We start from the raw sequence: 19,658 nt of genomic DNA on the forward strand, positions 1-19,658 counted from the left end.
CTATCAATTTTGTCATTTTTTATACATTTTAGACAGAATTTCAATTTCATCCTCGTGTTTCATGACAATTTATGGATAAATTTTTACTCTAAGCGAAGTTAAGCGAAGTTAAGCGATTTCTAAGCAAAATCGCTCAAAATACGATTGAACCAATCCGCCGGGGATAACCATATTTTTTGTAACATCTTTGATAGTACCGAGTAGCATAATGTTGGTACCAGATAACATCTACTTTTAACCATCTTAAGATCATATAAGATCTTATTATATATTTCTCTCCGTGTAGTTTATCCAAAATTCACTTTTTTCAGAAATTATGTACAAAAAAATTTGAAATCAAGAGTGTTGTTTTGTGACCGATTTACATCTTTTCCGGTTTGGTCAAATTAAAAAAAATATCTTTTTTGATGGTAATATTTTGAGTATTTAATAACGTATTTTTGCAGTTGAGGGTGCAACTTCTATGGATGAATCCTGGTATGTCACACCACCTGCCTGTTTCACAAAAGCGAGTCCTGTACATGTTGAAACGTCACCGTTGGAAGACTTACTTATAGAGCATCCCAGCATGTCTGTTTATAGAACTGCTAAGCATCCTATTGTACCTGATACTTCTGTTCTAACGCCAATTACTTTTGAAGAAATTGGAGAATCTACTATTCACGTTTCTGCTTCTAATATACCATGTGTTTTCTCACAACGAACCCATAAGCAAACAGGAAACATAAGCAATATAGTAAACGCTCCTCGTAAAAGAGAATATAGGATGACAAATAATGATAAAAATATTGATATTGTTCAGCTTCGATCTGCTCAAAAGGTAATTGAAAATAAAAATAGTTACAAGGCATTCCATGTGAAATATTCAAAAACAAGGTGTTCATTTTATGGCCATTTAGCATCCTCATCATAACACACTTATATTCAAGATTAAAAGAAGTAAAATGTAAACTTTATATACATCAATCGATTCGTTTTCATGCCAGGAATAAGTTTTTTACCAAATAAAACGAAATCTACAATAGACCAAATTCATTTAAAATCAGGCCTCTTATCTGATATTTAGGAAAAAAACTTTAAAGTTTTATAACTTTTAAAATAATTTAGATATCTCATTTTTTCTTTTTGCATTTGCAAGATCTTTCCTTCTTCATTCAAAATCTCGTTGGAAAAATTAAAAACTGTTCAAAAATAACAAAATGGCGACTACCCTAGTAGTAGTACGGATTTTAATTTTCTTTGTTTTAAATTAAAGGTAATTAATTTTCCAAACAATAATATTCCATAGAATATTTTTCAATCCGACCATCGCCTTAAACGCTATTGATGAATATATCGAAAATTTTTATTTAAATTTATGAAAATTTAGAAAAAAACTGGATTCTATTATTGATTACGGTTAAATAAAATTTTTAATGACCCGACTAATGATTGGTAATTAAAGTCTGATGTATAACGATAAAAATAAGCTGTCATTTAACAAAATCGGTTGAAAAATATACAAGTTATAAGCATTTTAGAAAAAAATGCAGAAATTCAATTTTTCACATTTTTATGATTAACCTGATTTTATTGAATATAGTGTTAATTTAAAATCTTTTAACATATGGATTTAACTAATGGATGATTTAGTCTTTCTTTTATGGTGAGTAGTAGTAATGAGAAACCAACAAAAGTCACCCATCATCGTTTTATCCCAAAGCACTGGTACCGATTTTCCATGGTCTTGAGTAGTTTTGTTCATTTTAACAAAGCAAGTAAACTTGTTTACGCATGTGAACAAAAGGATTTTTTTATTTTTGCTTTGACATTTCAACTAGTTTTTAATAAAAATTGTAATAAGAAAATAAACACAAATTTGCTTGTAAAAACTATTAAATTTGTTTGCAAATTTTTATTTATTAAAACAATTTCAATTTTATTCATAATGGAAAAAGAATTTTATTATAATCTGCATTCCATCCCTCGTCGGCATATCAGGAAACGACACAGAAGATTTCCTTGCAAAAACCGACTGTGTACTCCCAACTGTAGACGAATCTGCAACCATCAACAACAAATCTCATTGGAAGACCGTAAAGATCAAATATACCTTAACTTGAACACACTCATCTAACTCATCATCACCTTATAACAAGAGAAGAATCTAGTCTTTTTACCAGTGCTTAAATACCATCTCAAAAAAAAAATTCAATAGATTGTTCCCAACACAATGTGCTACAAAACAGACTCAAAATTAAAAAACAACTAAAAATTCTATTAAATGACAGTAACCAGTTACACAAAGCTTTAACTTTTAGAAAGAAAACTTTAATAAACTTAGTCTAATTTAACAATGTAACCAAAATAACCAATGTGACAAATTATAAATACATTGTATTGCCGTTTCTAATGACCCTGGCAGTCGATGCGACGTTTTAAACACTTAATGAAAAAAAATTTTATGTTATTTTTTAATTATTACTGCTTATAATAAATATTAACATTTAAATGACAAAATTAGAATATTCCTCGATTTTAAATCAAAAATTAATTTACATCATTTTCTTGAAATGATGAGCATGGTGAACGTTTTCACTAACAATTCAAGATCATGGAAAATTAGTACGAGGGATTTTGAGATGAACTGATGATAGGTGATTTTTGTTGGTTTCTCATTAGAGAAACTACTACTATAAATTTTTTCTAAATTTTCATAAATTTGAATCAAAATTTTCGATATATTTATCAAAAGCGTTTAAGGCGATGGTCGAATAGAAAAATATTTTATAGAAGGTTGTTTGGAAAATTAATTACCTTTAATTAAAAAAAAAATTAAATTAAAATCCGTCCACTGGAACCGAAGATATTGACCTTAAGTAAAACGATTTTTTTCATAGTGAAAAATGTGAAAAAACAACGATATCTTAAAAACTGTTCTGCTCTCTTCATTTAGGACTTCATTTTCGGTTTCAGCTGTTCATTTTACATGAGAAATGAGGGTTAAATGTCATAGATCAAAATTTCTGTAAACTAGTGCTATTTTAATAAAAAAAAATTAAAATTACTCAAAAACACCATTTTTTGCTCAAAATTTTTTTGTGAATTGTCTTCACCGTTAAGAATATTTTTCATAAGAATTTAACTTGTGCCCGATTCTGGTAGAAAAAAAATTTTTTTTTGTTTCTAAGAAAATTTTTGTTCTCTTCTACTAAAATCAGGCACAAGTTAAGTTCTTATTAAAAATATTCTTCACAGTGAAGACAATCCACAAAAAAATTTTGAGCAAAAAAGTGAGGTTTTCTGAGGAATTTAAGTTTAAATTTTTTTATTAAAATGGCCGCCATTTTGTTATTTTTGAACATTTTTTAATTTTTCCAACGGATTTTGAAGGAAAAATGAAAGCTCTTTCAAATGCAAAAAAATGAGCCTGATTCGAAATGAATTTGGTCAATAAAAGAAATTTTTTTTTAAATTATTCTGAATGTATTTAGAAATCCTTGTGTAGATTTTAGGTATTAATGACTGCAATAGGCATACAAAATTTCAGGACAATCCGTTAAAACGTTTTTGAGATAATTTCGCTGGGTTAGTGGAAAAAAAGGACACGTCGGATTTTCGTTGAAAAAGAGGACACGTCGCGTTTGAGTTGAAGAAAAGGACACGTCGAATTTTATATTTTTTTAAGAAAAAACCTCAAAAAAAGTGTTACCAACTTAAATTTTCTTAAAAAAATATAAAATTCGACGTGTCCTTCTCTTCAACTCAAACACGACGTGTCCTCTTTTTCAACGAAAATCCGACGTATCCTTTTTTTCCACTAACCCAGCGATTTGTATACAATATTTTGTGACACATACACATACATCTGGACATTTGCTCAGAACATCATATATGGCTAATTTCATTTAAATTGTCATATTCAGCTTCCAGAAAAGTTGAGTTGGAAAATTTTGATTTTAAGGTTGAAACTAATTTTTTTATACAGTTTAACATGTTAAATTAACAAAATAAATAGTGGTCACAAAATTAAAGTCATATATTTCTTATGGCAGACGGTTTTTTTTTGGCAGAAATCGTCATATCTTATAAAAATTTTTTTCTGTCAATTTTTGATAAAATAATAATACTTAATATAATTTGATTTGACTGGTGATAAGTATACTAAGGTTTTTGGGGTCGCTGAATCCGAATTTGAAATCAGATTTAAAATATTCAAAATGGCGAACCTAAAATAGCGACCATGAAAATTTAAAAGTTGATTCGATTCGCTTGAACCTCGTTACTTAGGAGTTTTTTGGGTCGCTAATTACGAATATGACGTCAAATTTTCAAAATTTAAAATCGTGTATCCTATTTGGCGACCCAATATGGCAGGTAATTTCAAGACTGATGGGATCTTAATACGATGAAATCAAATTTTTTGGAAGCTCTGTTTAGAACCTTATTAGGCTTATAAGTGATTTTTAACTGGACTGCGAAAGGGTTAAAAATTATATAGGCAAAATGCAAAATTTATGTCCTTAAACATTATAAACATAAAACAAATAAGCATCTATTCATTTCGCTGAAAAAATTTTTAAAAAAATTTTTTGTGGGGCGGGTTTATTTTATTGAAAAAAATTAGGGGGGAGGGTTGCGTGTACGGGTCATGTAGTACACAATTTAAGCTTTAATTTATGACTTTTTAGAAGTCTTTACCTCGTCTGGTTAAAGAGAAAAATCATATTAAACACCCATAAAAACACGTTTTTTGGGGGTTTTAAGCCCCACTTTTTTCAAAATCCTGACATGATAGGCAATTTTAAGACCCGGGATCGTGTTCAGCGTTCAAAAATACATTAGAAACCATTCTGATATCAAGATAAAAGAAAAAAGTTTTATTTTGTAGGCCTCTGTGATTTATTACGTTAACTGAAGCCATATATACAAATTTGCATTTTACTTATAACCATTACACTGTTGACATTTTGCTCGTTTTCGCTTATAAAATGAAAACGGTTATACTTATATCAATGGGGTTGGTCTCATTCGAAAGAGAATCCAAAAATACATTAAATTCCATACCGATATAAAATTCGAAATATTTACTTTCCATTTTCAAGGCGTTACACTGTTGACAGAAATTCAATTACGAAAGTGTTTCGGCTTTTTCTGCCTCCATGACAAACGAGCAGATTTATACTTATATCGTTTTCGTTTTCTTCACACACTTCGTTGTTGTGTTCTGCTGCTTATGCGATGGTAAAGAAAATTTTTTGCTCATAAGGTAATTTAAATAGCAGATAAGAGTAGGAAATTCTGCCGGCAAAACATAAAAGTACAAAAGTGAGGGACACGTCATTTTCATTTTCTGAAAATTGTATAAAATAAAGTTTAATTACCAACACTTGATTTTCCTTAAATATAGAACTAATACTTCATGAAACTTTTTTTTAATCTTGTTTAAACACTACCGTAAAATGAGGTAAAGTCGGCCGGCGCTTTAAATCATTTTAAAGTTTAACTATTACTTTTTTCCAGAAGAAATCCGAGTTTTATTAAAAATGTAGTTAGAATTAATGTAAATTAATAAATGAAATACAATATTTAAGTGTTTAAAGCGCCGGCCGACTTTACCTCATTTTACGGTATATTTTCAACATATCATTTATTTAAACCTTGAAAAGGTCTCCGGGGACGCATTACACTTATGCCTGCTTTTTGTTCTGTCAATATTATGAAAATCACTTTTATGTCCTTGTAAGTAGAAAAATTATTGGAAATTATTGCATTTTACTATATAAACAAATTAATTTCAACTAAGATTATATCAAATAATTTTTCTTGGCAAGGGACACGAATATGACAATTTAAGTGAAATGAGCCATATATGAATATACGTACCTAACTAGCACGTAATATATATATAATATGAGGAGCTGGAAAGTAAAACTCGCTCTCCGCTCGGATGGACTCCGTAGAGCCAGTCAAACATTTCAAAAAGTGATGAAAATTGAAATTCAAAATTTTGAATTTTGAAAAGTACTACATTATAGGAAATTAAAAGGCGCATCTTTTTTTCCTTTGAAATTTTTTTATAAAACGAATATTTTAGTTTCTAGAGACCAAAAACTGAGAAATTTAAATTGTTAAATTTAATTAAGTTTTAAAACATAAATCATCGTATCTCCGACAATTATTAATGAATTTGATTCAAATTTGAGATGTACACGTAATAGGGTCTACTAAAGGCGACAAAATAATGAAAAATTAAAAAATCATTAATTGTTTAAATTTTTTTTAATAAAAATTGTGACCAGTTGATAATAACGTTTTCTTACTTTCATCGACAAAAAGTCTGCGGGGAACTTTGTAGTTTAGAAAACTTCCAGTGAGATGATTTTTTAATTTTTCATTATTTTGTCGCCTTTAGTAGACCCTATTACGTGTACATCTCAAATTTGAATCAAATTCATTAATAATTGTCGGAGATACGATGATTTATGTTTTAAAACTTAATTAAATTTAACAATTTAAATTTCTCAGTTTTTGGTCTCTAGAAACTAAAATATTCGTTTTATAAAAAAATTTCAAAGGAAAAAAAGATGCGCCTTTTAATTTCCTATAATGTAGTACTTTTCAAAATTCAAAATTTTGAATTTCAATTTTCATCACTTTTTGAAATGTTTGACTGGCTCTACGGTGTCCATCCGAGCGGAGAGCGAGTTTTACTTTCCAGCTCCTCCTATAATAATAATAATATAATATTACTGTAATATTACTGTAATATTACAGTAACATTATGCAGTAATATTACAGATTGATTTCAGTTACTCATAAAACATCACAACCGTAAATATATTGTAAGTCAGTGTGGCTCGTTGATAAAATTCTGGACTTGTGTGCCTTGAGTTCGGGGTTCGATTTCCCGGTTGGGTAGGGGAGACCGGGGCTGAAAGTGAAGATTTTGAGAAAACTAAATAAAATGATAGTAAAATGAGAACTTTTTGTTTTAATATATAGTCTATCTATTTTAAAATTTAATGTAGTTTTTAAATCCATTATTATTTTTTGATAATTTTGAACAGTTATTTTGTAAAAAATGATTTTGTGTAGCGAGGCAACACGGCACGTTGAACTCCGTGCTGGGGAGAGTTGTGCCGACGCCGGGGTCAGTTGTGCCGCTCAGATTTTTTAGTTGTTTCAGTTGAAGCAAATGATTTAAGCGTAAGAAATAAAATAATTATTGCCAATATATGATTTACTATTATTTATTAATCACTTGTTATAAACTTTTAAAGGTTTTTAGGAATAATCTTAAGATTTCTAGATTTTAGTAAGTACAAATAAACATTTTCTGACTTATATTCTGTAAATGCATAGTTAGTCAGTCACTTAAAATATAGTTTTCGTAATAAGAATTTTTATTAAAAACATTCAAAAAAATTTTCTAACAATCGTAACATTTATAGATTTTTGTAAATAAATAAAAATTTCTGACTTAAATTTTACAATTACATAATTAGTCAGTCTTTTAAAATATTTTTTGAAATAATTATTTGTATCGTTAATTAATTGTAAAAACTCTACTTTCTGATTAATAAATAATTTTTAAGACATGAATAATTATTCCGAATGCGATTTATTGAAATTACAATTGACACACATATAACTGACCCTTTTTTTTACCCTTCACACATTTTATATGTGCCCAGTTTTTGCAAACTATGCATTGAATCAACTTTTCTCTTGATTTCGGGTTGGAATAACTATTCGAATAAACGAGGCAATAGTAGATTATCGTTATGTAGCGATTGACAGCGGCACAACCAGCCCCAAGCGAAAGGCACAATTAACCTCGTTGCATCGACGTTCACTTTTTATCAAATATTAAAAAACTAGATAAATTAAATGTTAGATCAATACACCATTGAATCCCTTGATAAATTTGGATCATTTAAAAACAAATACGTATCGATATCTTCAAAAATGCAAAAAGTAGACCAAAAAGTGTAAACATGAAAACTTGCACGTAAGTGACGCCAAAGCACCAAATTACTAACAGCTAATTATTCCGTGAAGCAACCAAAATCAAAATAGTTGCCAAAGATGCGCATAAGTAAAACAATACTTCTCTTACTTCCACTTTTCAAGAAAAATTTTGTTTTTGAGATATTCCTATCGGCACAACTTACCCCCGACACTTTCAGCCCCGGTCTCCCGTACATTTTTTTGTGGAATAATATTCTTCTAATATTACTGCAATATTCTTGTGCATTATTACCTTAATATTACGTGCTACTTGGGTACATATATATATATACATATATATTAATTCTAGATAAGAATAAGTCCATATAACCTACTTTTGAAAAATTGAAAATCGTCTCGAATGCAAAGCTTCCCTATGAGGAAGCAATTATTTTGATTAAAAACATTTTTGTCGAATTTACAAGATATTCGTTATCTTGTCTTTTATTTACGAAAATTATAGAAGCATTGAATTTTGAGCATTTATTTAATAAACGTAACTCACATATTCCCACCAAAATTCATTTGCTTTTTACTTTTTCTTTTAAAAATACATAACATAAATCATTTTAAATCACTATATACTACATATTCCTTCATTTAAAAAAATGTAGGTTGTAATGGACTTTTTATTAAAGGAAAACTAAAAATAAACAATAGTAAATAACTGAACGAAACATAAACAAACAAAAATAAATAAAAGAAAAGAATTTATCAAAATTATAATTAACAACAATAAACAAGATGTTAAATTTACAAAAAGATATCATTAATTTAAACCAAAGTTTCTTACAATTAGTAACAAAGGGTTGAATAATCAACCCACGGTGCTCTTGAAGAAAATTAAATAAAAAGTTGACACACTTGAAATTTCTTTCCAGATTCTTAATATATGAATACCCGGATCAAATAAGTCGACTGACGCTAGGATGAACGCTCTATTACCAGTCAAGTAGCAGTGACAGCCTGTGGGCGGCTCACTGCTACCCGACTACCATTAGAGCGTGCGTCCGAGCGTCGGTCGAGTTATTTGATCCGGGTATTCATATATTGTTTCTTGATCATATAAAACCAAAATGAAAATCCTATATCCATGGCTTTTTGAAAAAAAATTATTTTTAAAATTTAGTACTATAATCATGAATTTATTTTAAAGAAAAACATAATTTTACTTGTGTATTAATTTATGAACAACATTATACTAAAATGTATTGTATATTTGTGACGCGCTCTAAAGAAAGGGACCTTAGAAGCAAATGAATTATAGGTTATGTTTACAACATTTTTACCTTGATTAAAAGTTTCTTTTTGTTTCTGTAAAATCGAAATAAGTTTTTATTGAATATTTTGGACGTAATCAATTATTAAACATAATTAATTGGCATTAAAAGGTTGATCCTCTTTATGTATTTTCACTTCGAAATTTCAAAACATAACTTGCAATTTTTTGTTTCTAAAGTTCCTTTCTTCAGAGCGTGTCACATTTATAGCAATATTTCAACAGGGCACGTTGTTTTTAAACACATGTGTCCTTCAATATAAGTTTGTATGTCAAATAATTTCAGGCATTCTACATTTTGCAGTTAGTTGTGAATAGCTTTTCAGTGAGTTATAATATTATTGCTTGTAATTTTTTAAATTTTTAGTGAAGTGTAACGTTTTTTGTATGTTAATGTTTTATAACAATCATTACCTTTTGTTTTCGAAAACACAAAAAGCATACTTTGCACCGATTTTCACTGCACGGAAATAAAATCTTTTGCAACAAATGTTAAAAATGATATAAAAATTTAGTATATTCTTTAGCAAGTCATAAAAACTAAGGTTATTTATTAAAAATTAATATATTTTTAGCAAAAGCTTTGTAGAAACAATTTTAACAAAAATGAAAATTACTATTCTAAAATAAGAAAGTTTTCTTATTTTTACTAAAACTATTTGAAAAAGGGAAGCGGAATTAAAACGCGCATTTCGTTTGCTAAAACTATACGAAAAATTGAAAACGACGTTAAAATAAAAGAAAAAAATTTTTCATTATTTGCTACCTGTCGAAGGATTGGTTCATCGCTGTTTATTGTTCTCTATTGCAGCAGAGGATGCAGGTATGGTTTATATATATATATACCTAACTTATCGAAAATACGCATATACATAAACGCAGAATATCGCAACGCACACACTTATATTATCTACATGTCTCACGAAGGTAGAAAATTTCCTTATATACTAAGAAGATAGATTTTAACGCACTTCCGAGAAATGCTTTATTTATTAGTTTAAATTATATGCGCTATTATTTTTTAATATCCATAAGAAAACAATAACTAACTTAAACTAACGTTTAAGAGGTTATTTTTTAAAGTAACAATGATCATGAATTTCTTATGATTTCTTATAAAATTCTTGATAACCTAAAAAACCAGTACTCCTAATTTAATTAGTTAGTGATTTGAGTAAATATTTAAAACTTTATTATTATTAATATTATTTATTATTATATTATTATATTATTATTATTATTATTTAATAATTGATTACGTCCAAAATATTCAATAAAAACTTATTTCGATTTTACAGAAACAAAAAGAAACTTTTAATCAAGGTAAAAATGTTGTAAACATAACCTATAATTCATTTGCTTCTAAGGTCCCTTTCTTTAGAGCGCGTCACAAATATACAATACATTTTAGTATAATGTTGTTCATAAATTAATACTCAAGTAAAATTATGTTTTTCTTTAAAATAAATCCATGATTATAGTACTAAATTTTAAAAATAATTTTTTTTAAAAAAACCATGGATATAAGATTTTTATTTTTGGTTTTATATGATCTAGAAACAATATATTTTAAGAATCTGAAAAGAAATTTCAAGTGTGGCAACTTTTTATTTAATTTTGTTCTAGAGCACCGTGAACCCTCCCGCATGCACCGTAAAATTCAAAAGCTCATAACTGTTTATCTATTTGAGAAAATGAAACGGCCAAACTCAATTCTGAAAGAGTTTTTCATTGCCTTTAATAATATTCTAAGACGAATAAAAAATTAGTTAATTAACATAAAAAAATCGCTAAACTAAATGTTTATTTAACATTTTGAGGCTTTCGGGCACGATTTTTTCTAATTTTTATTTTTTTTTAAACGAAAGCTTGACTTTTTTACTATAAAAACCTATAAGAGCAAAGGGGCCGTGTACAAATTACGTAAGGGCCACAGGGGGGAAGAGTATATGAAATTCTTACGGACACATATGTGGGGGGAGGGTAGGTGCAATGATTTTTTTACGTAAGGCTATGTATTTAAAAATTTTTTGTAAAAGACGCCAAAGCAGATAAATCTTCTAAAGACAATATTAATGTAGATGAATCTTCAATTCCTATTATAAGTTCCTTAAAGAAATGGATCACAAATCCATTTTCTACGGAAGATGAAAAGATTTAAAATGATATAATAATGTTCAAAAAATGTATTTTGGTTTCTAAAGTAATGATTGTTTAAGTAATGTTAACTTTGTTTTAAATTTAATTTAAAAAATTTATTAACAATAAGAATAAAACGTATAATACATAACTTTAAGTTTTGACCTACCCTACTTGAAATTCTCAGGTAGGATCTTATATAGGATCTCACATAAATTCATATATTAAAATCCACATAAAATCCTATGTGTCATGTAAGAAACTATATAGGATCTTATGAAAAATCATATAGGAAATTGAGACATGATTTCAAGTGGGATTCAATGTAAATTCTTATAAACGTATTCTTAAGTAATAAATTATGTAAATTCCTATGTGAAATCCTACAATTTTTTCTGGTCACATTATTTCCTTCAATTTCTAATGTCAATTTCCTTCGTATTTTCTCTTTAAAAAACATACCAAAATTCATTGCTCAATCCTTAATCAGAAATTTTCCTATATCCAATCATACACGGAGAAAAATTTATTGGTAGTGATTACAATAGTAGAACATTACTGCTCGGATATGTGGCCATTTTTTGTAACGCTTACAAGAGCTTTGTTATTTATCATTCCTCAAATTAACTGTACTTATTACGAATTTGTTGGAAATAAATACAAAGTAAATATGAGTGAACACAAAGTCTACGCGAGAGATTACTGTAGTCTGCATAAGATGGAAGTCTCGGATTCTTTCTCATGTTTGCTGCAGAATGAAGTATGTAGTTAGTTATGCATACAATCGTAGCCACTACTGCAGCACTACAGTAAAATAAGGTGACCGCGTCCTGCCTCCTTATTTTACTGTAGTCCTTTGTAAAGGCTAATGTTGCGATATAATAGTGCCTACAAAGGACTACAGTAAACTAAAAACAGAAATTTTTAACTAAAATACAATTTTTTTCTAATTAATGTCTACCACTCATTATTTTACTCTTTAGAGGCACCCAACTTCGACCTTAATTATATTCTTAATCGCACCACTTTTCAGAAATCTAATATTGCGTAGAAATTTTGTTGTAAACAAATTTGGGGGAACGGGGGATCGAACGCGGGTTTGACGAACGCAAACGAATTACCTAACCAACTACGCTAAACGAACCGACTGCTGGAGAAAAATAAATCTTGCCCTTAAGGTGAAAATGATTTTATTGGTTGAAATGACGCGCGTTAATTTTAAATACCTATTTTTATGTTGTGCTTTTCCATAATGCAGGGCCATAATGTTTCAAATTAGAAAATTCAATGTAAATAATTATCATGTAATTAATTTAATTTATATATTAAAAATAGATGAATAATTTTCAATTTATGTGCTGACATACCTCGTGTCCACTAACCGAAAAATAACCACTATGTATATTTATAATTCAGGATTATAAAAAATAACTTAATTTTAATAACAGGATGTAAACTGGTCAAAAACCGAGTTAATTAAAATTTTTAGATACCTTGAAAATTTTATTATATGTTATTTATTTAATTTTATCGATTTATTTTATTAAATAATATATTTATTATTATTACGATTTAAAGATTCGGTTTTCTTCGTAATACGTCGGTTATCATCGGCTTTGAGAGCTCTTACGAGCGTACACGAGTATTGCACGAACTCTTACGAACCACTACAGTAATCGTAACAAAGTAAATAAGAATGATTTGTAACAAAATTTTTATTTTCAGCCACTATGACATAGCTCGGTCTTACTGCAGACTATTGTAATCATAATATTTCTATACGTGAACGCTTATAGTATTCCTTCTCAATCAATACATTTAAAAATGTAATGATTCCAAAAAATATATTTCAATACGAGTACTGCAGTGCTTGTATCCGTTACAACAGCTACAGTAATAGCTTCTACTCAACTTTTTAAAGCATAACACAGTTTTTGTATTCATTACAAAAAGTGGTCACTTATCCGAGCAGTAATATAGACTATTGTAAGCGGTACTAATAAATTTTTCTCCGTGTACATCAAATCTTTTTTCGATTCTTGAATAAAAAATTATAACAAAAAATCTGCCATGAAATCATATTAAAAATCCTCACGTGGAATCATATATATGATTGATTTGAACATAAGAAATCATATAGGATTTCATGTAGTTTCTGAAATATCTATATCTAAGATTTCACATAGAATTATATAAAGGAAACAATATAGGATTTCATATAGGAATTTTCAGTTGGCAGACAGCAATTTATAAAAATTAAAAATTATTTAATTAAATATCAAATAATATTACTGCAATTCATCTGAAAAGAAAAAAACTTGTGCTTCGCAATACACCTTCTGAGTTAGATTCTCAGCTTTTATAGTATTCAAGACTGATCTCAACTGTGAGAAAATAAATTATCACCATCTGGCGGCGTAAGAGTGGAACTATGATGATCTACATCTATATTGGAATTTCCCATATAATTTCCTATACAATTTCCTACATAATTTCTCATATAATTTCTGACTTGGTATCTTAGATGGACAAATAAAGCAATGAAATTCACACATAACATCCCACATAAATTCCTGTATGATTAATTCTTACATGAAAACCGATTCTCTTGAAAATTTGTACACAACTTTTCAATAACATTTTCTATGGCACCACGTAGCCGTTTTTGAAAAAAATATTTTTTAACATATGGAAGCACTTCAGAAAAAAGTAAAAGAAAAACATTTTTTTTGAAGCGCTTCCATTTGCTCAAAATTTTTTTTTCAAAAATGGCTACGTGGTGCCATAGAGAATGTGATTGAGAAGTTGTGTACAAATTTTCAAGAGAATCTGTTGAGTAGTTTCTGAAAAGACTTGTATACCACTCCAAAAAATGTATTTAAGAAAAAACGCCATATCTTTGCCATTTTTGAATATTTTTTAATTGAAACATTTTTTTTAATGTTAAATACATGTTTTTTTAAACTATAATTATTAAAAAGTTGTATTTTTAATAGTTTTGTCAAAATTTATTTTTGAAACACTGTCAAATTTTCAGGCGTTCTGGGTGGCGTAACCCCTTAAACCTTATGTAAGTAGAGGGGGGGATTAAAAAATGTTACTTAACCTTACATGGGGGAGGAGGGGGGTTTAAAATGTTTAAAATTGGCCTTACGTAATTTGTACACGGCCCCGAAATGGTATTAGTTAGTTAGTTCGAGTTGTATGGGAAAGAGTAATATTATTAAATGTACTTTATGAAAGAAGAAATACCATTTTCCATTAAAAAAATTTAATTCATAAAAATTTATTTGTTTATACAATTTGCATAGGATAAAAGTTTTCCGTCACATCGTATCAACAGAATTTTTTTAAAAATGATTCGATTTCAATATAATATAGCTTATTTTCTTCAGAAAATGATTCTCTACAACTTCACTGTAGAGATTTTTAAACCAGCAAGCTGTTTAGAAAATATGGCTATTTGTTTAAAAGAAAAATTTAGATTTTTAAACAAATAGCCAATATTTTCCAAACGGCTTGCTTGTTTGAAAATCCTCATGGTAAAGTTGTAGAGAATCATTATCTAAAGAAAATAAGCCAAATTACATTGAAATCGAATCATTTTTAAAAAATTCTGTAGAAGCGATGTGTTGATGTCAGAAAGTTTTTATCATATGCAAATTGTATAATGAAATAAATTTTTTATGATTTTAATTTTTTTCTGGAAAATTGTTATTTCTTCTTTCAGACAGTAAAATTAATAATATTTTTTTAATTATTTAAGGGGATTCACGCATGTCATGGGTTCAAAATATCAAAAAAAAAAATTTTCATAAATTGCATCTATAACTTATGTAGAATATGTGGTTAAAAGGATTTTTTGATATTCGATGTCGTTAGAAAGTTATAGCTTAAAGTTATACTAAAATAGTTCAAAAAATTCCCATGTATTAAAAGATCACTGGTATTAACGTTATTAGTAGCAATTTTATGTCTATATTGCACGAATGACAAATGAACATAGTTCCCCGCTCTGCCGTGCGAGATTCGTTTAAGGCACATACCAATATAGCGTCAACATTGAGCGATTGTTCCAATTAGTTGTCAAATAACACAGCCCCACAAAAAAAAAAAAGTGTCGTGCGCGGCAGACCAGACTAGTCATTTCCCATGTATTTTGACGCGCTGAACACGAATCCGAAGTCCGTTTTGCTCCATCACGTCAGGATTTTTTTCTAACCTCCAAAAACCTGTCGGATTTTGAGAGGTAGGCTATTTTTTTAAAAAATTGATGGATTTACTTCAAAATTGGTATCTAGGGGTTTTTTGGGTCGCTGATGACGAATTTGAAGTTAGATTTTCAAAATTCAAAATGGCGGCTCCAATATGGCGGACAAATTTTGTAAAAATTGATGGATTTACTTCAAACTTGGTATCTATGGGTTTTTTGGGCCGCTGATTACGAATCTGAAGTTAGATTTTCAAAATTTAAAATGGCGGCTCCAATATGGCGGACGAATTTTGTAAAAATTGATGGATTTACTTCAAACTTGGTATCTAGGGGTTTTTTGGGTCGCTGATTACGAATCTGAAGTTAGATTTTCAAAACTAGAAATGGAAATTCTTATATACATAAGTAAGGTATTTACGTCTTTTTATGGTAGCGCACTCTTTTGTCCTCAAAGGATCTGTGTAATGGTTTTCTTTTCAAATTGGTGCCTCCAGGTACAATATCCCTTTTCAGCATCCAACAGTAGTTGGCCATCATATTTACATCCCATCTTCCTTGATAACGACCCTCAAAATCTTTCAGATCTTGATGGAATCGTTCTCCTTGTTCTTCACTATAATCTCTCAAATTTTCAGGGAATTGATCCCGATGCGAGTCTAAGTAATGCAACTTTATGCTCATTAAGCATCCTAACTTACCAAAGTTTTTAATCATATCACTAACTATTTGCTCCAAATTTTCACTCTTGTGATTACCCAGAAAATTTTCGACAACTGCTTTGAAACTAAGCCATGCGGCTTTCTCCTTTTTATTCATCTTGGTGATAAATTTCTCATCTTTTAACAATTTGCGAATACGTGGTCCGTCGAAAACCCCTTCTTTTAGTTTCGCATCAGAGATTTCTGGAAACTTTTGTTCCAGGTATTTGAAACAGTTTCCTTTTTTATCTAAGGCTTTGACAAACTGTTTAATTGCTCCTAGTTTCGTGTGTAAGGGCGGAATTATCACCTTTGAAGGGTCGATATCGTCCGCCATATTGGAGCCGCCATTTTAAATTTTGAAAATCTAACTTTAGATTCGTAATCAGCGACCCAAAAAACCCCTAGATACCAAGTTTGAAGTAAATCCATCAATTTTTACAAAATTCGTCCGCCATATTGGAGCCGCCATTTTGAATTTTGAAAATCTAACTTCAAATTCTTCATCAGCGACCCAAAAAACCCCTAGATACCAATTTTGAAGTAAATCCATCAATTTTTTAAAAAAATAGCCTACCTCTCCAAATCCGACAGGTTTTTGGAGGTTAGAAAAAAATCCTGACGTGATGGAGCAAAACGGACTTCGGATTCGTGTTCAGCGCGTCAAAATACATGGGAAATGACTAGTCTGGTCTGCCGCGCACGACACTTTTTTTTTTGTGGGGCTGTGTAATCGCTAGACGTTTGACGCTATATTAGTATGTGCCTTGAACGAAATTCGTATGGCAGGATGAAGAACTATATTCACATGACATTTATACGAATATAGAAGAAGTAACGACACTTTATCTCTCGGGAACAACCCAAACTATTTTAGTATGTCCAAGAGTGGTATTGGTATGAATTTTATGCTATTAAAGTCGCAATAGTTGTTTTACTAAATGAATAAGTAGTTTTCATACGAAATTGAGGAGAAATTTCTCTCCGTGCATCTTCAAACTAAGCTAACTCAATCAATAATTAAGATAGTGACGTGATTCGTACTTGAACTTTAAAACGCGTTTTTCTCGAAATCACTTTTTTTAACTGGTCTACATGATATCTCAAAAACGACTTCACCGATCGTCTTGAAATGTATAGGGTATGTTCAGCACATGTGGGGGAACAAGCTAAACTAGGTCACCTTGTAGCTACAGTGACACACATTAAAATGCTTTTTTGTTAATGTTAATTTTTCTGGAGGTCTGCATTTCCGCGGATAAACGTCTTTAAATGTAATTTTGTATTTTAGTTTATATTTTTAATGGACTATTTAATTCAATAATATAAGACCATTTTATTTTTTTCACTAATTTTATTATTGTATTAAATAGGCGTTAAAAATATAGTCTAAACTCCTAATAAATTTAAGTTCCAAAATTTCCTTTAAGCGATATATTAAAAAAATTCGACTTTATCTCGTTCCGACGAACTCATGTAGACCAATTATCTGCAACACAACCCTACTTGTTACGCAAACTACGTCGCGGTATTTTTAAATCAGCTACACAATATTTTCCTAACGCCTTTCCAGACTTATCAACCAATTTTACCGTTGACGAACCCAAAACCTTTCCTATAAATGCTGGTCCTAAATAACGGTAAGCAAATTTAGCAGAATAGTTTTCAGCCTTATTACTCAGCTTTTTATTTGGGTAATAAACTTCTGTTCCTTCCTTTAACTCGACGACAGAAGACCTGCCCGTGTTGGCAATGGCAAGACGTTTTTCATTATACTTTTGTAACCAACTTTCAACCTTGTGTCTAAATTCATCAATCAAATTCATACGACCAGCCCAAAAGGAAATCGAGTCATCATCAACCCAGTCCTTATGATCGTGTTTCAAAAAGCGGCTATCATTGGTTTAATGGTTCGATTAAACATTTCGACTGGATTACCTTGAGGGTGTTTAATCGGCGTAGTAATTTGTTTTACCCCCCCCCCCTGTCTATCAAGTATGATGGTACTTCTGAATTCAAGAATTCTTTGCCGTTGTCAGATACAACGACCCTGGGGGTTCCCCATCGATCAAATATCATTTCTAGTATTCGGACGACTGTTTTCCCGCTTTTCGTCCGAATAGGAAACAATCCAAGATATTTTGTGTATAAGTCCAAGATAACTAAGACGTACGTATTTCCCTTTTTCGTTCGCGTTTGCGTATCAATAGACAACTGAGCCCAAGGCTAATGCAATACACGCTTTGTAAGTTTTGCTTTCATCGGATTCTGATTATATTTTACTTTAACGACGTTATGCATTCGAGAAAGAACATCCGGCGCCTCATTAATAGTGCCATATTATGTTATAATATTAATATTATTATATTATACTGTCATATTATGCTGATAGAGGTTTTTTTAATCCGTGAAGCCACTGTAAAGCCTGATTATCTGTTACCACTTTAAAGGGGATACCCTCTAAATAGCATCTCAATTTCTCGACAGCCTAAACCACAGCCAAGCATTCTTTCTCTGTTGTTGTATAATGCAAATCAGCACCTCTTAATGGTCGACTAAGTACTTTTCCCTTCCATTTTCCGGATCTTTCTCTACTAAAATTACACCCAAACCGAAATCGCTAGCGTCTGTATACAGTAAAAAAAAGGCTGACCTGGTATAGGTACATATAACCGAGGAGCTTCGATTAAAGCCTTCCTGACGTCATCGAAGGACTTTTGCTCGACCTCTGTCCACCTCCACGGAACTTTCACGCTTGTTAGTTTATTTAATGGGATCTGAATGCGTGCTATGTTTTTAAGGTGCCTATGATACCAGTTTACTAGTCCATTAAACTGTCTCAGCTGTGTCCTGTCTTTCGGAACAGGAAAATCTATGATCGGTTGGATTTTTTCTGGATTTGGTCTCATACTAAATTCTTCGACTATATACCCGTCTAAATAAGTGAAAACCTGATCGCGCCAACGGCTTGGCAAGTTCCTATCCGCGATTAGGCTTTGAAGTCATCTTTTTAATAGGTCCATCAGACGTTGAAACGTCGACGGTGCTCCCGTTAGACCATATGGCATTCTAAGCCATTCGAAAAGTCCCTTGCCTTCAACGGCGAAAGCGGTATAGTTTCTACTTGCCTCATCCATTGGTATTTGGTGAAAGGCCTCACTCATATTTTAAGTTGAAATAATTTTTGCTTGATGCAATTGCGATAGAATAGAACGCATGTTATGTAAGGGATAAGCTAACTTTCGTGTCTTATTGTTCAACGGCTGATAATTTATACAAAACCTAAAACCACCGTTAGCTTTAGGAGGTACTACTGGGGAAAATGACCAGTCACTAT

The 19,658-nt window shown here is 30.2% G+C and overlaps 1 protein-coding gene across 3 annotated transcripts in view; it reads left to right on the top strand.

Moving 5' to 3' along the window:
* The window catches only part of LOC127282168 (tumor protein p53-inducible nuclear protein 2), a 381,620-nt gene that overhangs the window by 116,286 nt on the left and 245,676 nt on the right, over positions 1-19,658 (top strand). For 2 of the 3 annotated variants that reach the window (XM_051306283.1, XM_051306282.1), the window contains exon 3: positions 447-820. The exons of the other annotated variant lie outside the window; for it this stretch is intronic. In XM_051306283.1, the coding sequence (XP_051162240.1) occupies positions 447-820 (374 nt within the window). The remainder of the gene's footprint in view (positions 1-446; positions 821-19,658) is intronic. 3 annotated transcript variants of the gene reach the window in all.

This window comes from Leptopilina boulardi, unplaced genomic scaffold (assembly GCF_019393585.1).
Source record: "Leptopilina boulardi isolate dan_hultmark-lab unplaced genomic scaffold, ZJU_Lbou_2.1 LbouV2_285, whole genome shotgun sequence".
In the NCBI taxonomy this organism is placed as follows: domain Eukaryota; kingdom Metazoa; phylum Arthropoda; class Insecta; order Hymenoptera; family Figitidae; genus Leptopilina; species Leptopilina boulardi.